General features: G+C 30.4%; 1 protein-coding gene across 1 annotated transcript in view; it reads left to right on the top strand.

The window, feature by feature from the left end:
- The window catches only part of imd (immune deficiency), a 90,942-nt gene extending 71,897 nt beyond the window's left edge, over positions 1-19,045 (top strand). Inside the window, exon 2 of the mRNA XM_065511135.1 lies at positions 17,681-19,045. Within this exon, the coding sequence (XP_065367207.1) occupies positions 17,681-17,842 (162 nt within the window). The 3' untranslated portion in view covers positions 17,843-19,045. The remainder of the gene's footprint in view (positions 1-17,680) is intronic.
- Positions 19,046-20,955: the final 1,910 nt, after the last annotated feature.

Below are 20,955 nucleotides of genomic sequence, written 5' to 3'. Positions count from 1 at the left end.
TCATGTTTTTAACTTTTGTATATCACGTAAATAAAAAACTCAAATTTCTATTGCTGCAGTTAGATTTAAATTACCTAAAGAATTAATTTATAATAAAAATGTTTTTTAGGATGTAAAATTTCGGGGTATTATCCAAATATTTCATTACATTTTTAATTAATTTTTCATTTTAATTAAAAACTATGTTCACTTGAATGTGAAGTGTTAAATTTTTATTTTTTTATCGTTTTAGGAATAAACATTTTAGTGAGAATAAAGCAAAAAGAGTCAAATTTCAACATTCTTGAAATATCAGACAAATATTCCAAAACATACACCAGAATTATTATACTCAAAAGAAACATATGTTTACGTAGACCAGTTTAATGCTAAAAAAAATTTCATATTCTAAGCTGCATTACCCAAAATTTATAAGAAAAATTACTAAAAATAGGGTATGTAATGTGATTATAAAAACCGCGATATTTCGAAAACGCGAGCTGACTTGAAAAAAAAAACATGTTTAACATTGTACTGAGGGTTCATCAACTCGTACAAAACGTAGTTGAAATTTCCGTCACCAAAATTTCTTTTCCCCTGTGTAATTAAACCAATATTGTGAACTCATTTAAATCCCTAAATAACAAAAATCGTAAATATCTTTTAAAATAATTATTCGTTCTCACCTACAACAAGGATTAACACAAAAAGAAGTAAAAAAATTTTTTTGGAGTACACCTTATATTGCTGTATATATACGATATCGTTATAATATAAAAATAACCAAAATGAAAAAACACATCTACACATCACGAAAAAAAATAACCAATTTTGGTTATAAATAACCAAAACGGCAACACTGTTAGTGAATAAGATTCAAGGCGAATTTATATACCAGGTGGTGTTGATAGCACAGCTGATTAATGTTGTTTGAGCTGTCAATTATCCTGGTTTGTTCCGGCGAATGTTACAACAAATGTAAATGTAACAAAAACAACAGGCAAACTTTGACAGCTTAAACCACATAAACAAAAACAAATTGCAAGTGGTTTTTGTAAATGTACTTGTTGTAGAATCGACACCACCTGGTATATAAATTCGCCTTTAGATTTACAAAAAACAAACAATACATATTAAGCTTTGTTTGTTATTATACATACATATATTAGCAAGGCGAATTTATACAAGGTGTAGTCAGTCAAACAGCTGATAATTTTTTTTTCGCTTTTTGGTTTTAACACTTGTCAAAGCTTGTTTTTATATTTAAATATCTACATATTCTAATCGTATTAACAAAATATTTATTTTTTACATAAATAAGTAAAGCCCTCACTATACAATTATCTACACTACATTAAGTTTTAATACATATTTGTTTATTTTTTCATTTTTTGTTTTTTGACATTTGTTAAGACCAATTGTTGTATTTGTAGAACTGATAGCACCTTGTATAAATTCGCCTTGTATATTAGCATGACGTCATTGAAAACAATGACAAAATGACGTCATTGAAAATAATGACAAATTATATTGTTTTTTGGTTTTTTGCTTATATCTCAGCCCATTGTAGGTCCAACTTACAATGGTCTTATATACGTCGTTGCAAAGGTCTTTGAAATGTCTATCATTAGATATCCATATTGTGTATATTAACGACTTAGTAATTCAGATATAGGTCAAAAATAGGTAAAAAATCGAGATTGTCCTGGTTTTTTCCTTATATCTCAGCCATTTGTTGACCGATTTTCTCGATTTTAAATAGCAACCGAGCCGGAAGAATTCCGGAGATATTGATATATGAATCATGTATGTATGTTATTTGGGGGCTTCGGAAAGTTGATTTCAACACACAGACGGACATGGCTATATCGATTCTTTATGGGGTCGCAAATGAAAAATGTGGAAATTACAAAAGGAAAGACAAACTTATATATACCCTTGCCACTCATGGTGAAGGGTATTAAAAAGTACCATGAAGTATCCGCTTGAATTTTCACTCACATAGGACCATATACGCTTAATTTCATGTTTCTGTCCATTATTATAGAAAATTCAAAAAGTACCATTATAATATAGAACAAGTAACAGAGCTATATTCGGCTGTGCCGAATCTTATATACCCTTCACCAAATTATACTTCAAAATAAAAATTTTAAATGTTTATAGGTAAACAAAATTTATTTTTTTCCAAAAAAATAAAAAAAAATTTTTTTTAAATTTAAAATTTTTTTTTAAATTTAAAATTTTTTTTTAAATTTTAAATTTTTTTGTTTTTTTTGTGAAAAAAAAAAATTCGGGTTTAAAATTTTTTTTTCCGATTTTGACCCATTGTAGGTCCAACATACTATGGTCTTATACACGTCGCACAGTGGGGGATCTGAAAAAAAAGTGGAAATAAATCTGTAACTTCTAAACGAATAGCCCGATTTTAATAAAATTTCCCATGGCTATAGAGGAGGTGTCGATAAGTTTAAGTTTTGAATTTGGGGTATATTGGGGTATATCAAAAATTAAAAATGATGCCAAATTTTTGTTTGCGATCCGATTTGAAAGATTTTTATATATATGGAATGTACTAGACGAGATCTACAAAATTTTTTTTTATGGCTAATTATCTCATAGTTTACGAGTTATTCGCATTTGAAAAGTAAAATTTTATTTTTTTTGCCTACCTTGGTCTGCCATTTTGCTAATAACGGATCCAATTCTTTCCCGATTTTCTTGAAGTATCTTTTTTTGAATTAACAACAAAAGAGGATTCCCAAAAAACTTTTCAAAAATCCCAAAATTGGGATCTATTGAAGGTACCAAGCTCGGGGCTATGAAATCCCTTTGCATGATATTGAAGAACAGATTGGGACATACAAAACTGGTCTTAATTTTTTGAAAGCAGCTATGCGATTTTAGAATATGTTGTCTAAAGTTGAAATTTACAAAAAAATAGGTCTACTTCGGAAGACTATTATTATTTTGCTTTTATAATATTTCCCGAAATGTTATCTTTCAGAAAAATATAAACACATTATTTATTTTTTTTCTCATTTTCTGTATAATTTAAAATTAATGTAGGTACTTTTTCGAAAAAATGGCGAAAAACGACTTTTTTATTTTTTTTAAGTTTGAATGCACATAACTTTTGACTCAGTAGATATTTTTTAACAATTCTTTCTTAAGATTATTAATAAATTAATGTTGTTAATTCAAAAAAAGATACTTCAAGAAAATCGGAAAAGAATTGGATCCGTTATTAGCAAAATGGCAGACCAAGGTAGGCAAAAAAATAAAATTTTACTTTTCAAATGCGAATAACTCGTAAACTATAAGAGATAATATATGGCTAAAGCAATGTTTTTTGTAGATCTCGTCTAGTACATTCCATATATATAAAAATCTTTCAAATCGGATCGCAAACAAAAATTTGGCATCATTTTTAATTTTTGATATACCCGAGGTGCCCCACTTTGGGGCATTGTGGCTCGGCCCCCCCCCTTGGTTGTTTAAGCCCAAATTCAAAATTTAAACTTATCGACACCTCCTCTATAGCCATGATTTTATTAAAATCGGCCTATTCGTTTAGAAGTTACAGATTTATTTCCACTTTTTTTTCAGATCCCCCACTGTGCGTCGTTGCAAATGTCTTCGAAATATCTATCATTAGATATCCATATTGTCTATGTTAATGTCTTAGTAATCCAGATATAGGTAAAAAAATAAATAGCAAACTTCTCGAAAGCATGTCTGACTGAATTATTGAAGATTTGAATCCCGAAGATATCTGGGGTCTTCAGAAAATTGATTTCAAAAGACAGACAGACGGACATGGCTTAATCGACTCCGCTATCGATAAGGATCCAGAATATATATACTTTATAGGGTCGGAAATGAAAAATGTAGAAATTACAAACGGAATGACAAACTTATATATACCCTTCTCACGAAGGTGAAGGGTATAAAAAGTACCAAAAATCAGCCACTTGTGTATTCCCACCCACTCACTCCCATATAAGCTTAATTTCATGGTTTTAGGTTAAAATATTAAAATCTGTGTTAATGTGCCCAAGAAAAAATATGTTTTAAAAAAAGTACAAAACTGTTTACCCGGATTTGGCCCAATATACACCTTGGCAATCGAGTTCCAAATAACACCATGTTATTTAATTTTTGTATGAATCCAGGAACCACATTGGTTAAAAAAATTATCAAAATTGGCTTAATAATTTCAAATAAAATGTATTTTCCCGATTTTATCCCCTTTTTGGTACCTTTTTTATCCCCATTGCTTTGGTAAAATTTTATTCAAATAAAAATCTGCATCGTGTTGGGAGTTCATAATAAAATATTCGTATGTCTATGTCAAATTATAGAAAAATATGCTTTATGAAAAAGCACCAAAAATAAAGAGTTCGAATTTCCAAAAAGTACCAAACTTATATTTTTTATTTTTTTGTAAAGTAAAGAATATGATTTAAGATTTGTTTCTATGTTTAATGGTTTAAAAGATACGTGGGTTGCCAAAAAAGTACCAAAATACAGTTTTTACCCGTTTTCTCCCTAAAAGATTCGAATTTCGAAAAAGTACCAGACACCTGTCAGCTTAATTTTTAAATGGAGTAACATGCAAATTTAAGTCTTTTTGTATCTTTATTAGTTTTGAAGATATAAGGTTACCGAATTTACCCGTTTTTACCCCCTAAACGTTCGAATTTCCAAAAATCCCTTCTTAGTGGATCGTTTTGGGGAGGGAGGAACCCACAGTTAAAATTTCATGATTCTAGCTTCAGTCGTTTGGGCTGTGCGATGATGAATCAGTCAGTCATTCAGTCAGTCAGTAACGTTACTCTTTTATATATATAGATTATGTTGTCAATAAACCCCCAAGTGATGATCAAAAAATTCTGAAATTTGTTTAACAAAATTTTTAAAAATTTGAAATAGGAGTTTTGAAACTGCCCCACAGTGGTATGAGAAAAAAAATAAACAGGGAAATAAATCTGTAACTTCTAAACCATTAGTCCGATTTAAATGAAATTTGACATGCGCACAGAAGAAGTGTTGTCGAGTTTAAGTTTCGAATTTTGACTGCATGGGCCCACCGGGGGTGCGGCCAGGGTTCCCCAAAGTAGGACACCTCGGGTATGTTAAATTTTTAAAACGATCCTATTTTTTCGGCTGTGTTCCGATTTCAATCTCCTCGTCGAGCACTACAAAAAACCTCTATCAATTATCTCTAATAACATAGGAGATATTCGCATTTGAAAATTAAATTTTCATAATTTTTGCCCACCCTACTCCAGTTTTTTGATAACAGCGGGTCCAAATATTTCCCGATTTTCTCCATTTTGCTTTTATTGGACTAAAAATATCAAATATAGAAAGAATTGTTTAAAAATCATGACTGAGTCCAAAGTTACATGCATTTGAATTTAAAAAGGCTATTTTTCGCTATTTTTTTGGTATAAAAGTACTATTATTCTTTTTAACCCATTTTCGGCTGGTGGTCGAATTTTCGACCAGCAACTTTGTAAGTGAATATTTAAGAAGCTGACCATAATTTTTTAAATATGTTTTAACAGAAATGAAGTTTTATATTTTTTTAACATCTTTGATATATTTATTTTTTGTCTTTAAGTAAAACCAGAATTTTTTCTTGATGGAGCAAAAAATGCAATTTTTAGTCACTTTTCTAAAATGTTAAAAAAATTAAAAAAATAAAAAAGTAATTTATTTTTATTACATTTCCGTGAAGACAAAATACCAAATTATCGGAAAAGAAAGAAATCATATTCAAAATGATAAAACTCTTATTTTTGAGAGGCCGTAATTTTTGGTGGTCGAAAATTCGACCATTGGCCGAAACCCATCATATAGCGTCATGCATATTAATTTAATTATTTTCTTTTCTTATTATATTAAAATGCTTCAAAATCATAACATATGTTTTATTTTTACCCTTGGGTAATTTTTGTGTGATAAATGCATATCATTTTGTTTTGTGGGACCTAAATCTCCCTTTGATATGTATGCACTACATTTGGATAATTCCATTATTGCGGAAATGGTTGCTTTTACAAATGTATATGTGCGTGAAAATAATGTTACTGCTAACCTTACACCAACAGAATTGCGTCGGTTCATAGGAATTTTATATTTGTCTGGTTATCATACTTTACCACATATCGATCAATTTAGGTCTTCTCAATCCGACTTGGCATTGTCAATATTGAAACAGGTATTTGCATCTTGCCGATAATACTAATTTGGATATATCAGATCGTTTTGTTGCACTCATGTAAGATGTTTATAAAATAAAAGCCAATTCGATTCGGCTTTAAGTCGTGGTGCTTATGTTCAGAAAAGGGCTACTTATTTTATAGTATTTTATACAGTGTTTCAGCCACATCTTATAGTAAGAGCATATGTCCTGGTGCCCAAGAAGTTTTAAATATGCTTGCTAACGTACCTGATCCTGAGTTTCATACTGTTTCCTTTGACAATTTTTTGTTCTTCTTATCAGCTTATGTGTCTTTTTGAGCGAAAATTTTATGCAACTGGAACTATACGTGAAAACAGAATGGAAAATGTTCCGTTACAAAATCTAAAGAAAGGTAGCGAGGAGAATTTGTTCCTTTAGTTGATAGTCAACAGTAATGTTATAACAATAACTCCACAGTTGAACCACTGGTCAATGCAAAAGGATATTGTCGCAAGTAGAAGAAAACCATAACAAATCCATAGCCGAAAGTAAGACCCCTTTCACACTAGGCAATTTAGTTGCGCAAGTCTCTTGTGTTTGTTGATGCCAGAGGTAATGTCGGGTTAAGGAGACGAACATTTTCCATGCTATTTTGTTGTTGGGCAAGAGACTTGCGCAACTAAATTGCCTAGTGTGAAAGGGGTCTAATAAAAGAACAGAAAAACTTCAAAACAACAAACCATTATCGCAAATTGATTTTCATTCTGAAGTCACAAGTAAACTATTGACATACGAAAAGGATAATGAGTCTGAAAATGAGAACTTGGAATATCCCACGAATATTCCTCGAATCAATGAGAAAGTACATGCCGTAAGCTATGCAAGAAGCACACTTTATTTACATGTAAGAAGTGCAATATTTATATACACATCAAATGTTTTGATGAATACCATACATTTTTTTTAAATGTCACGTATTCAGAAATAATAATTATTTTAAATAAAACCGCATTACTTTAATATTTTCCTTCAAACTAAAGATTTTCTTTTATTAATTGCATTTCATTATATTTCTTAAATTATATCGTTTTCGGCCAATGGTCGATTTTTGTCCCAAAAAGTTTAGATAGCTCTTTCTTCAATGTTTAAAAAAAAATAAAAAATTTTTAATATTTTTTTCCGAAATCAAAATCTTTTTTGACTTTTTTTTAATATGGGCCCTTTTTTTCTTAAAATAAAGCTTAGATATTTTCCTTGAACACGTATTTGGTCGCTTAGTGGGATGCGAGTGGGATATCTATCAAATGTGGGATGCGAGTGGGATTAATATGGGCCCTTTTTTTCTTAAAATAAAGCTTAGATATTTTCCTTGAACACGTATTTGGTCGCTTAGTGGGATATCTATCAAAATAAATATTTTGTAACTCAAAACATAAAATTTTTGACTTTTTTTTTTGCAAAATCAAAAACGTTGTTGACTTTTTTTCAAAATGGACCCTTTTTTAATTTTTTTTTTAGCTCAAACAAAAGCTTAGATATTATCCTTGAAGACCCTTTTGGTCGCTTAGTGGGATGCGAGTGGGATATCTATCAAAATAAATATTTTTTAACTCAAGACTTACAATTTTTGACTTTTATTTTTGCAAATACGAATTTTTTTTCAAAATAGGCCCTTTTTTTAAAAAAAAATTTTTAGTCAAAAGAAAGCTTAGGTCCATTCCTTTAAGATATTTTTAGTCCCTTAGTGGGATGCGAGTGGGATATCTATCAAAATAAATATTTTATAACTCAAGAAATACAATTTTTGAAATTTTTTTTCAAAATCAAATTTTTTTTCCACTATGGGCCCTTTTTTAAATTTTTTTTTTTGCTCAAAAGATAGCCTAGGTCCATTCCTTTAAGATATTTTTAGTCCCTTAGTGGGATGCGAGTAAGATATCTATCAAAATAAATATTTTGTAACATATAAAAATCGAAATTTTTTTTTAAAATTTTTTTTTTGCTCAAAATAAAGCTTAGGTCTTTTCCTTTAAGACCTATTTTGTCACTTACGGCCATTTTCACAATGTACGATTAAAAGTTAACGTGAACTTTAACCGCATGTTAGGCTAATATGAATTTCACAATGTACGATTAATTCTTAACTGACACTATTTAACAACAAAGTTGCTGTTAAATATAACCGAATAAATTTCGCCGGTTAGCATCTTAATTGTAAGAAATATTATAAAAGAACATGGAAAAACATTTATATTTTTGTAATATTTATAATTTTTAAAAGTGTAAAGCGAAGAAAAGTAAATTTTGCACGGGGATACCACCCGGATATTGCACTTACAAACCAAACAACAAATGTTCACTTTTCCTTGTTGGTTTTCAGTATTTGTTGTTTAGTTTGTTCTGTAAATTTTACAGTTAGGTACCTTAATATTTTTGAGTTTTATACGTTTTTTTATTATACCACAAAGAAAACACAAATTATTATTTTTTATGCCGTCTTTTAGACAATTTTTTATATTTCAATCTTTCATTACACTATTTTTCGTAAACAAATGTATGCATTAATGCCATACTTTCTACTGAATGCTTTGGTTAAGTAATCAAATGATGGTGAAACGTAAATCGGTAACCGTTGGTTAAATGGTCCCCGTTAAACAAACCGACAGTTAGTTAATTTTCCGGTTAAAATGAAATAATCGTAATTTGTGAAAATGGCCGTTAGTAAGATGTGAGTGGGATATCTATCAAAATAAAAATGTTGTAACTCCAGATTTAAAAACATTTATTTTGATAGATATCCCACTCGCATCCCACTAAGGGACTAAAAATATCTTAAAGGAATGGACCTAAGCTTTCTTTTGACTAAAAAAAAATTTTAAAAAGGGCCCATTTTGAAAAAAAAAAATTCGTGTTTGCAAAAATAAAAGTCAAAAATTGTAAGTCTTGAATTAAAAAATATTTATTTTGATAGATATCCCACTCGCATCCCACTAAGGGACTAAAAATATCTTAAAGGAATGGACCTAAAAGTCAAAAATTGTAAGTCTTGAGTTAAAAAATATTTATTTTGATAGATATCCCACTCGCATCCCACTAAGCGACCAAATAGGTTTTCAAAGGAAATATCTAAGCTTTATTTTAAAAAAAAGGCCAATTGTAAAAAAAAGTCAAAAAAAGTTTTTGATTTCGGAAAAAAAATATTAAAATTTTTTTTTTTTTTTTTAAATATTTTTTTTCGAAAGATTGAAGAAGGAGCTATCTAAACTATTTGGGACACATTTTGCTAAGAACAATAGGTAATAAGTTCCATGGATAAGAAAAAACCCCTGTTTGACCAAAATGTCAAAATTTGACTATAACTCAGAGAGTTCTCGACCGTTCTTGTTGAAAAATTGTGTCTGAGTTACTATCCAATAGAACTAACCTTGGTGCAAATTTCATCCCGATCGGAAGATATCGATTTCAAAAGTTGGTTCACTTGACATGAAATGTCCCATATATATAAAAATACACTAATACACATATAAAAAAATTAACTTAAACACCATCGCACAGTGGGGGATCTGAAAAAAAAGTGGAAATAAATCTGTAACTTCTAAACGAATTTCCCATGACCATAGAGGATTTGTTAATAAGATTAAGTTTTGAATTTGGGCTTATAACAACAAGGGGGTGCCGAGCCACAATGCCCCAAAGGGGGACACCTCGGGTATATCAAAAATTAAAAATGATGCAAAATTTTTGTTTGCGATCCGATTTGAAAGATTTTTATATATATGGAATCTACTAGACGAGATCTACATTTCTATATAAGTATAAAATTTCATTAAAAACGATTCATAAACAAAACTTTTATTGCATTTTAAAAATTCAAATTTTCCAAAAAATCAGCTATAATTTTTTATTCCCATATTTTTGAAAAAAGTCTTCTATAATTTTTTTAATTCTTAAAAATTTTGTACATTTTTGAAAAGAGGACATAATTTCCTACACGTTATATAATATGTATATCTTTTCTTTTCCACTAGTCAAATGTATGGATTCAAAATCAACAACAAACAGAAAATTATAAAATCTTGCCGTTATGTAATACATTTTGTTGCACTGCTTTGCTGGCTAGAGTTGTGTAGCTCTTGAATGACCTAGTTCAATTGAACTATTCACTCAACTGAGCGAAGTGAATCATTCATCATACTGAGCGTTCAGCACTGAGCGGTTTCGTTTTATGCTCATGTTTCTTTCAGTACTCATGAAAGAGCTGCACAAGCACATTCATTTGTCATCTTCAATGTTTCACATGTTTCAATTTACTCGTCAATTCTGTAACATTCTTTCGCTCACTGACATTGAAAAGTGAGTGAGTATTGTGTCCTACAAAAATAAAACGATCATTCGAATGTAGGTTTGTTATGTGTATGATCGTATGCTGCCGCGAATATATTTTTGCTTTGATATGATACAACGTTTGTATGAACTGTTTCAAGAATTATTAGAGTTATTCAAATTGTTTTTGTTTTCATGAAGGAAATTTTATATGTGTGCTATTGAATGAGTGTGGATTTATTTATGGCATGGTGATGTAGAATTAAATAAAGAAAGAGTATTGCTACAGTTTGTAAGTATATTTCATAAAATAATAATGAATAAGGGAAATAAATAATTGTTATTGTTAAAATAATAATTGTAATTGAAAGTATGTTATTAGTAAAAAAAATTCTATTTCAAAAATACATTAGTGGGATTATATCTACCAAAAAACATAATTAAACAAAATACAAAGTACTGATATTCTTAATTAAATTAGCAATATTATTTCAATCACTTTTTTAGAAAACATATTTCTTATGCACTTTTTTACTATACTGCTACATCAACAGAACATTTGTCAGCTGTTTTCGCTGTAAAATAATAAAATCTTATTCCTTAAATTCAGAAATTCTATTTATATATTGTTATATCATAAAATAATTAAGTTAATGTTGAAAATATTTTTATACAAATTGTATCACAAAACTATTTTTCTTTCGTATTTTTAGTAGAAATTTTGTTGATGATATATATATAAGTTGTGAAAGTCAGGTAAAAAATATATATTTTGATAATTGATAACTAACATTATGTAAATGGGAAAACCCCCAAAAAATTGCAACAATATTAATTTTGGTTTAGTTATTGTCACATTTTTATTTTGGATCACAATTATCAGATCATCAAAATATTTTTCCTTTTTCAAATTCCAGTTAATATCTTGAGTTTTTTGTTGATTTTATTATTTTGTGGTAAAATAATACCTTATAGTTAGTGAATGTTCTGCTTAACAAATATTGTCTAAACATTTGGTTACTATCGGAAATTAGAAATAATAAAAAATTAACTCTTTTTTCCGCAAAAATATTAGTTTAAATAAAATACAATTTTATTTTTTAAAATTTTAATCAATTATTTCACGCATAAATCTCTAATTGTCAAAAGACTGTGTATTTTTACAACTAACAACAGAAATAATTGATTTAATTCACTACAAGCAATTCTCAAAATGAAATGGTCATTATACAACATACTGAGCTAAAAGAGCGACCTAGTTCATTTCAGTGAGCTGAGCTGAAAAGAGTGGTCACTTCACTGAGCTAATAAACCCAACTCTATTGCTGACTGCTGCATAACCAAATACCGGTGAACAGTACAAGATGAAGCTAATTACTGTTAGTTATGTATTTTGAAGCCATTAATGATGTTGAAGTTATGTTTTTAATAATTGTATTGTACTTGTTTAAACAAAACTTATGTTTGTTATTATGATCAAATAGTTTTTGATATTGTAATATTTTTTAAATCAAATATTTTTCACTTCAATAAAAACTCTGCTTACAATAGGTTATGTGCCCAGAAGTCTTAGAAATTTAAAATAAAAATTGAAAGAAATTTTTTTTTAAATATTGAAAAATAATTGTGTGTGAATAATAAGATAAATTATTCAAGACTCAAGAAATTTGAAGACGCAAGATAATTTAAGACACAAGAAAACTCAAGATCAAGACTTAAGAAAGATCAAGACTCAAGAAATGGAATTTTGTAAAAACATCAAGCAACTATCTGGTGAGACCAATTGGCCTATATGGAAGAGAAAGGTTAGAGACCTTTTTGAATTTTATGAAGGTGCAATAGATGTGGTTGAGAATAAGCTCGATAAGCCACAGCCCCTTGAAGGTCAGTCAACGGAAGCTCAACTAAGAGAACACAAAAAACAATGTGAGTTTTATAGAAAAGCCAATTGCTATGCAAAAAGCATCATCACAAGCACAATTAGTGATGAAATTTATCAAAAAGTGATGGATAAGGAAAGTGCTTTTGAAATGTGGGAAGCTTTGAAACAACAATTCGAGGCAACATCGAAAGACCAATTATTTAAGATGTGTACTGAACTTTTTTCATTTCAATGGAATAATAAAGAAGATGTTTCAACACATATTTCAAAATTAAAGAATTTGTTTAATGAAATAAATAACGGTTTGACATTGAAAAGGGAAAATGCGTTGCCAGATTTGTTATTAGTGTGCAAAATTCTGTATGTTTTACCCAGTTCATTTGAGATGTTTAAATCAAGTTGGATGATGCTTACCCGAGACGGAGATAAGACACTTGATGAATTAATAATGCAGTTGTGCCTTTTCGAAAGGAATTTGAATAAGAGTGAAACTGACGGTGATAATGAAGAAGCTTTGATGGTAAACCAAAGAAAGGAGTTCAATCGTAAAAAGAATTTCAAGACACATAATAAGAAAGAGGACATTTGTCATTATTGCAAAAAGAAAGGACACTGGTTGAAAGAATGTCGCAAATGGAATTCAGATGGAAGACCAAGTAAGTTTCAAAAAGAAAAAGTTGAACATTCCAACGTGGTTCTCCAATCTCTATCAGAAGAAGTAAATTCGGTGACTTCTAAAGTGGATTGGTGGGTAGATAATGGTGCTACGAAACATGTGACACATTCATCGGAATTTTTCATTGAATATGAAACCTTCAAGGAACCACGCTCTATTCAAGCTGCTGGTAAAGAAACCCTTAATTCTGTTGGAAAAGGTACTATAGAGTTTTTATCGAAAATTAACAACAATAAGGAAATCAAGATTAAATTGGAAGATGTTTGGTATGTTCCGGGAATTACAAGGAACCTTTTTTCGGTTTTGGCAGCACATGATAAAAGTTCTTCAAGTGAATTCAAATCGTTTCCGCAAAAATGTTATTTTAAAGTAAATAATGAAGTAGTTTTAACTGGAAAACGTGAAGTAGGCGGATCGCTGTACAAAACAAGTATTATTCCAATAACAACAAATGAAGTGAACATGGCTCTTGATAAAAGTTCGATCTTACAATTATACCACGAAAGATGGGGACACCAAAATAAGCAACATGTGATGAATAAAATACAAAAAGAATTTGGTGTTAAAGTTAAATATAATAATGACGTATGTGAATCATGTGTATATGGGAAATCGTGCAGGTTACCATTTGGAAGACGTGAGACAGCAACAACTCCTGGAGAACTTATTTCTACTGATGTCTGTGGTCCCTTCCCTCCTTCATTTAAAGGATACCGATACATGGTGGTATATAAAGATGATTATACAAAGTACAGGTATGGATATATTATAAGAAATAAATCTGATGTGAAGGATACCCTATTAGAAATGCTAGCTAATGCAAAAAGTCAGGGCCACACTATTAAAACAGTTCTCAGTGATAATGGTGGAGAGTTTATTAGTAATGATATAAAGAACATTTTCAAAGCTAATGGTATTAATCACAAACTAACTGCTCCATACACCCCTCAACAGAATGGTAAGGCCGAAAGAGAAAATAGGACAATCGTAGAGATGGCGCGAACATTTAAATATTCGAACAAGAATGTTAAGTTTCCTGATAGTCTGTGGGCTGAATTTGTGAAGTCAGCTATTTATATTCTAAATCGAACTGGAAAGAGTTCCGTCAAAGATATTAGTCCATTTGAACTTTGGCATGGAAAGAAACCTAGAATAAGTCATCTCAGAATTATCGGATCATCATGTTTCATTCATATATCGAGTCAAAAACGTAAGAAGTTAGATAAGAAAGCAATTAAAGGTTTTCTTGTTGGTTATGATGGAGATGAAAGATATCGAGTGTACATTAAAGATAAAAACAGTGTTGAACTGTCGAGAGATGTTAAGTTCTTGGAAAGCGTTACAGATTGCAGCAAATATGTGGACAAAGATAAACATAAGACTAAAACAAAGAACAAAAATAATGATAAAACAAATAATAAAAATAATGATAAATCTATAACTGTAAATATAAAAGAAATCAACGAAGAAGAATTATACGATAGTGAAAGTGATTGTGAAGACTTCGAAGGTTTTGAGGATGCGCAGCAAGATGCCGAAGCGCAAACAGAAAATGAAACCCTAAGTGAACAAACAGAAAATGAAACCCTAAGTGAACAAACAGAAAATGAAACCCTAAGTATGGAAAGTAGTAGTGAATATGCGGTGCAAGATGCCGAACCGCGAAGCAGTAAACGTTTACGAGAAGGTGAAGAAGATTCCGAGAATGATGAGCCTATCACAAAGCGGTTGCGTAATCGTACAGTTATCATTGATAATATAAATCATGATATTGTACTTACATCGATGGAATATGTAAACAAAATCCAAACTCCTAGTACATACAAAGAAGCTACTGAAAGCGATCAGAAAGAGAATTGGAAAAAAGCCATGATTGCCGAAATGAATTCGCTCAAAGAAAACCAGACTTGGGAACTAACAGAATTACCAAATGGTTACAAAGCTCTTCCTGGAAAATGGGTGTATAAAATCAAAACAAATCCAGACGGTACGATTGATAAGTATAAAGCCAGGTTGGTGATAAAAGGTTTTAACCAAAAGAAGGGTGTCGACTACGATCAAACATTTAGTCCAGTGGCAAGGATGTCCACTATTCGTTCAATTTTAAGTATTGCCGCAACCGAGGGTTTACACTTAGCCCAATTTGATGTGTCTACAGCATTCTTGTATGGTGAGTTAGAAGAAAACATATTTATGAAGCAGCCAGAAGGATTTAATGATGGAACGAATCGAGTATGCCATTTAAAGAGAAGCTTATACGGACTAAAACAAGCTCCAAGATGCTGGAATAAACGAATTGGAAACTATATTAAACAACTTGGATTTAAAAATAGTTCAGCTGACACCTGTTTGTACGTAAGGGAGAAGAATGGAAATAAAATAATACTTGCGTTGTACGTAGATGATAGCAGCTTCTAATATGAATGAATTAAATGATGTTATGAAAGAAATGAAAAAAGAATTCAAAATTGTTAACAAGGACGCATCATATTTCCTTGGATTAGAGATAGAAAAGAAGGAAGAATATATTAAGATTCATCAAAAAGCATATGCCAAGAAAATATTAAGTAAATTTAACTTTTCTGAATGTCGTCCTGTCACTACGCCAATGGAGAAAGTTTCTATTACAAATGACAAAGAAAAAAATAAAGAGAATATTGAATTTCCATATAGACAAGCAGTTGGTGCTTTGATGTACCTAATGTTGGGAACTAGGCCAGACCTGGCATATAGTGTTGGTTATTTGTCAAGGTCTTTAGAGAATCCAACTAAAGAAGATGTGCAACGTGTGAAGCGTGTATTTAGATACATAGCTGGAACCTTAGATGTTGGCATTGTTTATAATAAAAAAGGACCTAAGTCACTAGAATGTTTCAGTGATGCTGATTTTGGCGGATGTATTACTACTGGTCGGTCAACATCTGGTGTTGTGGTGGCGTATGCAGGTGGTGCCATATCATGGTTAAGTCAGAGGCAGGTAATGGTATAATGGTATTTTAGTCAAATACCTTGTATTCAAATTGACAATACTGCAGCAATTCGTTTGGCACAAAACCCTGAGTTTCATAAACGTACGAAACACATAGCTATTAAACATTTCTTTATTCGAGAGATGGTTACTGATGGTTATTTATCGGTGCAGCAAGTGTCAACAGAAGAGCAAGCAGCCGATATGTTAACAAAGCCGTTATCAAAAATTCGATTGAAATTTTTATGTGATTGTTTAAACATTAAATAATTATTTAAAAACAAGGGGAAGTGTTGAAGTTATGTTTTTAATAATTGTATTGTACTTGTTTAAACAAAACTTATGTTTGTTATTATGATCAAATAGTTTTTGATATTGTAATATTTTTTAAATCAAATATTTTTCACTTCAATAAAAACTCTGCTTACAATAAATGAGACTAGCGAAAAAGAAAAGATATACATATTATATATCATCGTGTAGGAAATTATGTCCTCTTTTCAAAAATGTACAAAATGTTTAAGAATTATAAAAATTATAGAAAACTTTTTTCAAAAATATGGGAATAAAAAATTATAGCTGATTGTTTTGGAAAATTTTAATTTTTAAAATGCAATAAAAGTTTTGTTTATGAATAGTTTTTAATGAAATTTTACACTTATATGAAACGTTCGATCCAAATCCAAAAGTGAAGAAGATATTTGTAAATGGTTAATGACAATCCCACAATTCCCAAAAAACTGGGATTTTTAAGATTTTTTGATTTATTGAAGGCACCAAGCACGGGGCTATGAAATCCCTTTGCACAATATTGAAGAACATATTGGGACACACAAAACAGGTCTTAATTTTTTGAAAGCAGCTATGCGATTTGAGAAAATGTTGTCTTAAGTTGAAATTCATATAAAAAATAGGTCTACTTCGGAAGGCTCTTGACCACGCAATACTACGAATTTTGATATTATTTTGCTTTTATAATATTTCCCGAAATGTTGTCTTTCAGAAAAATATAAATACACTATTTATATTTTTCTTATTTTCTGTATAATTTAAAATTAATGTAAGTACTTTTTTCGAATAAAGGACTCAGTAGAGGAGCCTTGCTCGGCCCCCCTTTGGTGTTATAAGCCCAAATTCAAAACTTAATCTTATCAACACCTCCTCTATGGCCATGGGAAATTTTATTAAAATCGGGCTGTTCGTTTAGAAGTTACAGATTTATTTCCACCTTTTTTTCAGATCCCCCACTGTGCATCGGTCCACAATGTTCCATAGCTGCCGTATAAGCACCATTCTCAAAAATTCCATTAATGTGCATAAATCTCTGAAATATATTAGTATCCAAATAAAATTTAACACAAATATGTTTCATATATACGACAATCATCCCACCAAAATTTGTGGCGATCGGTCCATAATTAGTGATAGCTACCATATAAGGTCCACTTCCGAAAATAACTTTGTCGAACATAAATAAAGATTCAATTCAAATAAGTTTCATATCAAAAGAAAACTGTTTACAATCATATACTCGGTGTAGGGTATCATATGGTCGGGATTTGCGAGTATACTTTCTTGCTTGTTTTAAAATAAAAACTTTAAACATTTTGAGCAACATTTTCTAAAATAATATACAAAGTTCTTCTTCTCTCATTTTAGGTTATTTATCAACTTTTGTTAGACTGGTTACGGAACGCTGACGGGGAGGGAACTGTTGGATACCTTGTAACTAAGCTTTGGAATTCTGGTCATCGCGAATGCGTTTATCGGCTTAAATCGATATGGAAGTCAAAAGTTCGAACGAATGATGCCGTCAACTAAACAGCAACGTGTTTTACTTTTATTATATAATTTTTGTTCGTTCTGTTAATTAACAGTAGAGTGTAGGACAAAAATTTTTTAGGAATACAGTAGTTTTGACTTACGTGCCTTTCACTTAAGAGCATTTTGCTTATAAGTGCACAACACTTGTGTTTTGTATATTTATTTATCAAACTCCATACAAATTGGTTAATTTAAGTGCATTGTTCATACCTGCACATTTAAGATAAGTGCTTAGGAAGCTATAATTGGTTTTCATGAAAAAAATTTCATTTAGCTGCTTAATATAAAATTAAATCAAAACAAAATAAGAAAAATACGATTTTGAATAAAAAATTGTGTTGTAAACTTTTTAATAATATTAAATTTGTCGTTATTTTTAAAGGGAAACATCACAAAACTTCATGTAAATTATTTGCCGTTAGCTGCTTTTTTGGGCAGTAAACTTAAATGCACTTACCAGCATCAAGGACCAGTTAAGTTAACTGATGTTAACTGCACTTTTAATTTACCTGCACAAAATATCGTGCAAAGTTGGTTGTGCAGGTAAGTCAAAATTACTGTACCACTTAAACAACGATGGGCAAAAGTTTGCAAATTATAATTATGTAATTTCTTGCAGCCATTTAATGAAACTTTTTATTTTGACAAATTGTACTTTTCTGATTCTTCCTTCTTCTTCCATCAATACGAATCGTTTGAGTTGTATTTCTACATCAGATTCCCAAAAAAGTATTCTAATAAGAAGTGGACGCGCTAATATAAATATAATGTTTGATATTTTCAGAGTATATAACCTATCGTTGTAACCCTGGAAACAAATTAGGAAGTAGTATTAAAATCACATGTTCATTTCATACCAAGTATCTTTACTTTTGTTAACACTTTAGTCAGTTATGATTTCAAATATTTTAGCAGTTAGTTAAAAAGGTGTTAAAATACTTTTATAATTTATAAGACATATTGAATGATTTGGTTCTAAATACAATCTTTCATAACATATAATAATACTTAAAAGTTACAAAAATTTCAGCAATTTGAATCAGGTTGTGTTTCTGCAATGATGCTCTGTTTTGCTGGGAAATTACAAGATTATCAGAACGAACGATTGAGCTATAAAACATATTATTATTATTAACTTCAAACTATATCGATTTATATTTTGAAATTGAAATTCCTTAAAATATACTTTTCAATACAAAATGTTTTGCTGTCCTACTTTTTATCAATCTCATATGTATTTTTTTGCATTTACAGAAACATAATTGCGCCGTATAAACGTAAAAGTGCACGATGTTTGGTTGTCAAATTAAAATATATGGCATTTTTTAAAATGACACAACATTCGACGCAATCGATAGATTTATCTATTTTCCTATCAGAAACTCGTTAAAAATACTCATAAAAGTAAACGTGTAGTTAAAATAAACGGACGTGTTTTTTCTATCTCCGCAATTATTTCATTTTATTTTTAATGATATTGACGTATAAAAATATAATAAACAAGAGCCCAATATTCGGCTGTGCCGAATATTATACACCCTTCACCAAATTATACTTCAAAATACAAATTTTAAATATTTTTAGGTAAACAAAATTATTTTTTTTTTTCAAAGTTATTTTTATAATTTTTTGGAATTTTTATTTTAAATTTTTTAAAAAAAATTTTGTTTTTTAATTTTTTTTTTGGAGAAAAAAAAATCGGGTTAAAAAATAGTTTTGCAAATGTCTTTGAAATATCTATCATCAGATATCCATATCTATATATATAAAAATGGATGTTTGTATGTGGGTATGTATGTTCCGAATGAACTCAAAAACGGCTCCACCGATTTTGATGAAATTTTCAGGGACACTGTAAGTCAGATTTTTGATTTTCGGTCTGTGGGCGGAGGGGCGTGGCATTATCAAATTTTTACATTATACCGCTAATATCATCTATATATATAAAAAACTTCTGGACCGATTTTGATGAAATTTTCAGGGAATCTTCAGAATAACCAGATATAGTCAGATTTTTGATATTCGGTCTGTGGGCGGAGAGGTGTGTAAAAATCAAATTTTTACATAATACCGCTAATGCCATTATATATAAAAACAGATGTGTGTATATATGTTCCATATGGACTCAAAAACGGCTGGACCGATTTTGATAAAATTTTCACGGAATCTTCAGAAAAGCATAGCGGGTAACACTAAATTAGGTGCATGATTACAAAATTTCCATATGAAATCTATTAAAAAAATAATATTTTGAAAACTCTCCGCATATCACTTTTAATAAAAAATAACGGTTTTATTCAAATAAAATTTGTTTTCGAAAGGGCATCTACGTCTAGAGTCGCAGAAACGGGAAGTGAACTAGAATCACGGCTTCAGGAAATGCGTCGCAGTGCATCTTCATCGAGTGCTGCAGAAACACCGCAACAGCATATAGTTATTCGTTCCCGAATGGCTCGATCATGAGAAAGAATCGATTTAAAGTTGCCCGGATTTTATTACAATAAGTATGATGACTACAGGAATCACAAGGATGTACTAATTGGCGCAATGAACAAACATTACTTACATTGCGGCATTTTGAAGTTCCCTTAGGAATCCCCGGGAATGTGCTGTTCGAACGGTAAAGTTATTCTGCCACCAGTTATTGAGCCGTCTGAGCTGCTACTAAGTTACATTTCCGGCGCCAATCCTATTTCCAAACACTTCCTTCAAAATATCCAAAAGTACAACACATGCTTTCAAATGACGTCGGATTCATGACCACCTTTAAAGTTCAAGGCCAAATGTACCACAGATTTGGATCACTGCTCACGCTTCCCAATGACGATACGAAAAATTCCAATTTATCCCTCCACAAATGAGATTTCATTTCCGGACTTCTGCCAAATGCAAATGAGTATTTCCAAGTCTTACAACGAACTACAACAATTCGGATTGTCTGTGGGAACATGCAATTTTGCACCAACAAATTATGATATTAACAAGGTCAATAAGCAAATACAATTGAAACTGCCTGGAAAAAAAAATAAAAATATATTGTCACAGTAATGCACGAAGAACAAGCCGTCGATTATGCTACTGAATTTTTGAATTCATTGGATCACCGACTT

The sequence above is a fragment of the Calliphora vicina genome, chromosome 5, assembly GCF_958450345.1.
Source record: "Calliphora vicina chromosome 5, idCalVici1.1, whole genome shotgun sequence".
Lineage (NCBI taxonomy): Eukaryota > Metazoa > Arthropoda > Insecta > Diptera > Calliphoridae > Calliphora > Calliphora vicina.
This window is presented reverse-complemented; position numbering and strand designations above follow the sequence as displayed.